This window comes from Silene latifolia, chromosome 11 (genome assembly GCF_048544455.1).
Source record: "Silene latifolia isolate original U9 population chromosome 11, ASM4854445v1, whole genome shotgun sequence".
NCBI lineage: Eukaryota > Viridiplantae > Streptophyta > Magnoliopsida > Caryophyllales > Caryophyllaceae > Silene > Silene latifolia.
Window position 1 is genome coordinate 135,809,991 of NC_133536.1, and position 1,132 is coordinate 135,811,122.

Here is a 1,132-nt window from a genome sequence, read left to right on the forward strand (position 1 = left end):
CGGTCCAAACCATGTTACCTCACGGTCCAACCCGGTCCGTCTTATTTGTTTTACGTTGTTTTTCTTTTATTTTTACGACAATAATTTATTTATTATTTATTCACTTATAGATATTAATTATTTATTAAATATTAAAATATGGAGTATTACAGTCTTCCCTCCTTAATAAGAACTTCGTCCCGAAGTTCACCACACCATACTACCCGAACCAAGCAACTACACACTAAACGATACACAAGCTTATCTATACTATTATCATAAATGACCAAAATCAATGCGGTGTGATATTCTACCCCCGAAAGAAAAAGGTTACGTCCTCGTAACCAACATACCTTATGCAAACAAATGAGGATACTTCTCCTTCATCTCAGCTTCAACTTCCCAAGTAGCTTCATCTACATTATGATTAGACCATAAAACTTTCACCAAAGAAATCTCACTTTTTCTAGTCCTTCTCACTTTTTTGTCCAAAATCTCTTTTGCCACTTCCACATAAGATAAATTCTCATCCATCTTAATTGTCTCAGCTGCTAACACATGAGTAGGTTCACTCACATATTTCCTCAGCTGTGAAACATGAAAAATATTATGAACTCTTGCCAAGGCTGGTGGTAGTGCAAGACGATATGCCACTTCACCAACTCTATCTAAAATCTCATAAGGCCAAATGTACTTCTGACTCAGCTTCCCTCTCTTGCCAAAACGCATCACTCTCTTCATTGGTGACACTTTCAACAAAACTTTGTCTCCTACTGCAAACTCAATTTCACTTCTCTTCAAATCTGCATAACTCTTCTGGCGATCTTGTGCATCTCTCATTTTTTGTCTAATTACATGTACTTGCTCAACCATCTGTTGGATCAACTTCGGCCCCAGTGTCCGGCATCAATGACATCGTCCCAACAAACTGGACTCCTACACTTCCTTCCATACAATGCTTCAAAAGGTGCGATACTAATACTACCATGATAAGTGTTATTATAAGAAAACTCTATCAAGTCTAACCTCTCTTCCCATGAATCTCCAAACTCTAAAACACAAGCTCTTAACATATCCTCTAAATTCTTAATAGTCCTCTTAGTCTGTCCATCTGTAGCTGGATGAAATGCAGTGCTCATTTTCAAACTCGTAC

General features: G+C 37.5%; 1 protein-coding gene across 1 annotated transcript; it reads right to left on the reverse strand.

Moving 5' to 3' along the window:
• Nucleotides 1-333: 333 nt before the first annotated feature.
• On the reverse strand, nucleotides 334-819 carry LOC141614049 (uncharacterized). The gene has a single exon (XM_074432804.1). It carries the CDS (start codon nucleotides 817-819, stop codon nucleotides 334-336), a length of 486 nt encoding a protein of 161 aa, XP_074288905.1.
• Nucleotides 820-1,132: the final 313 nt, after the last annotated feature.

What these genes read in the sequence shown, in the direction of transcription:
- LOC141614049 (XM_074432804.1), bottom strand. Translation starts at nt 819, where the DNA reads ATGAGAGATGCACAAGATCGCCAGAAGAGTTATGCAGATTTGAAGAGA.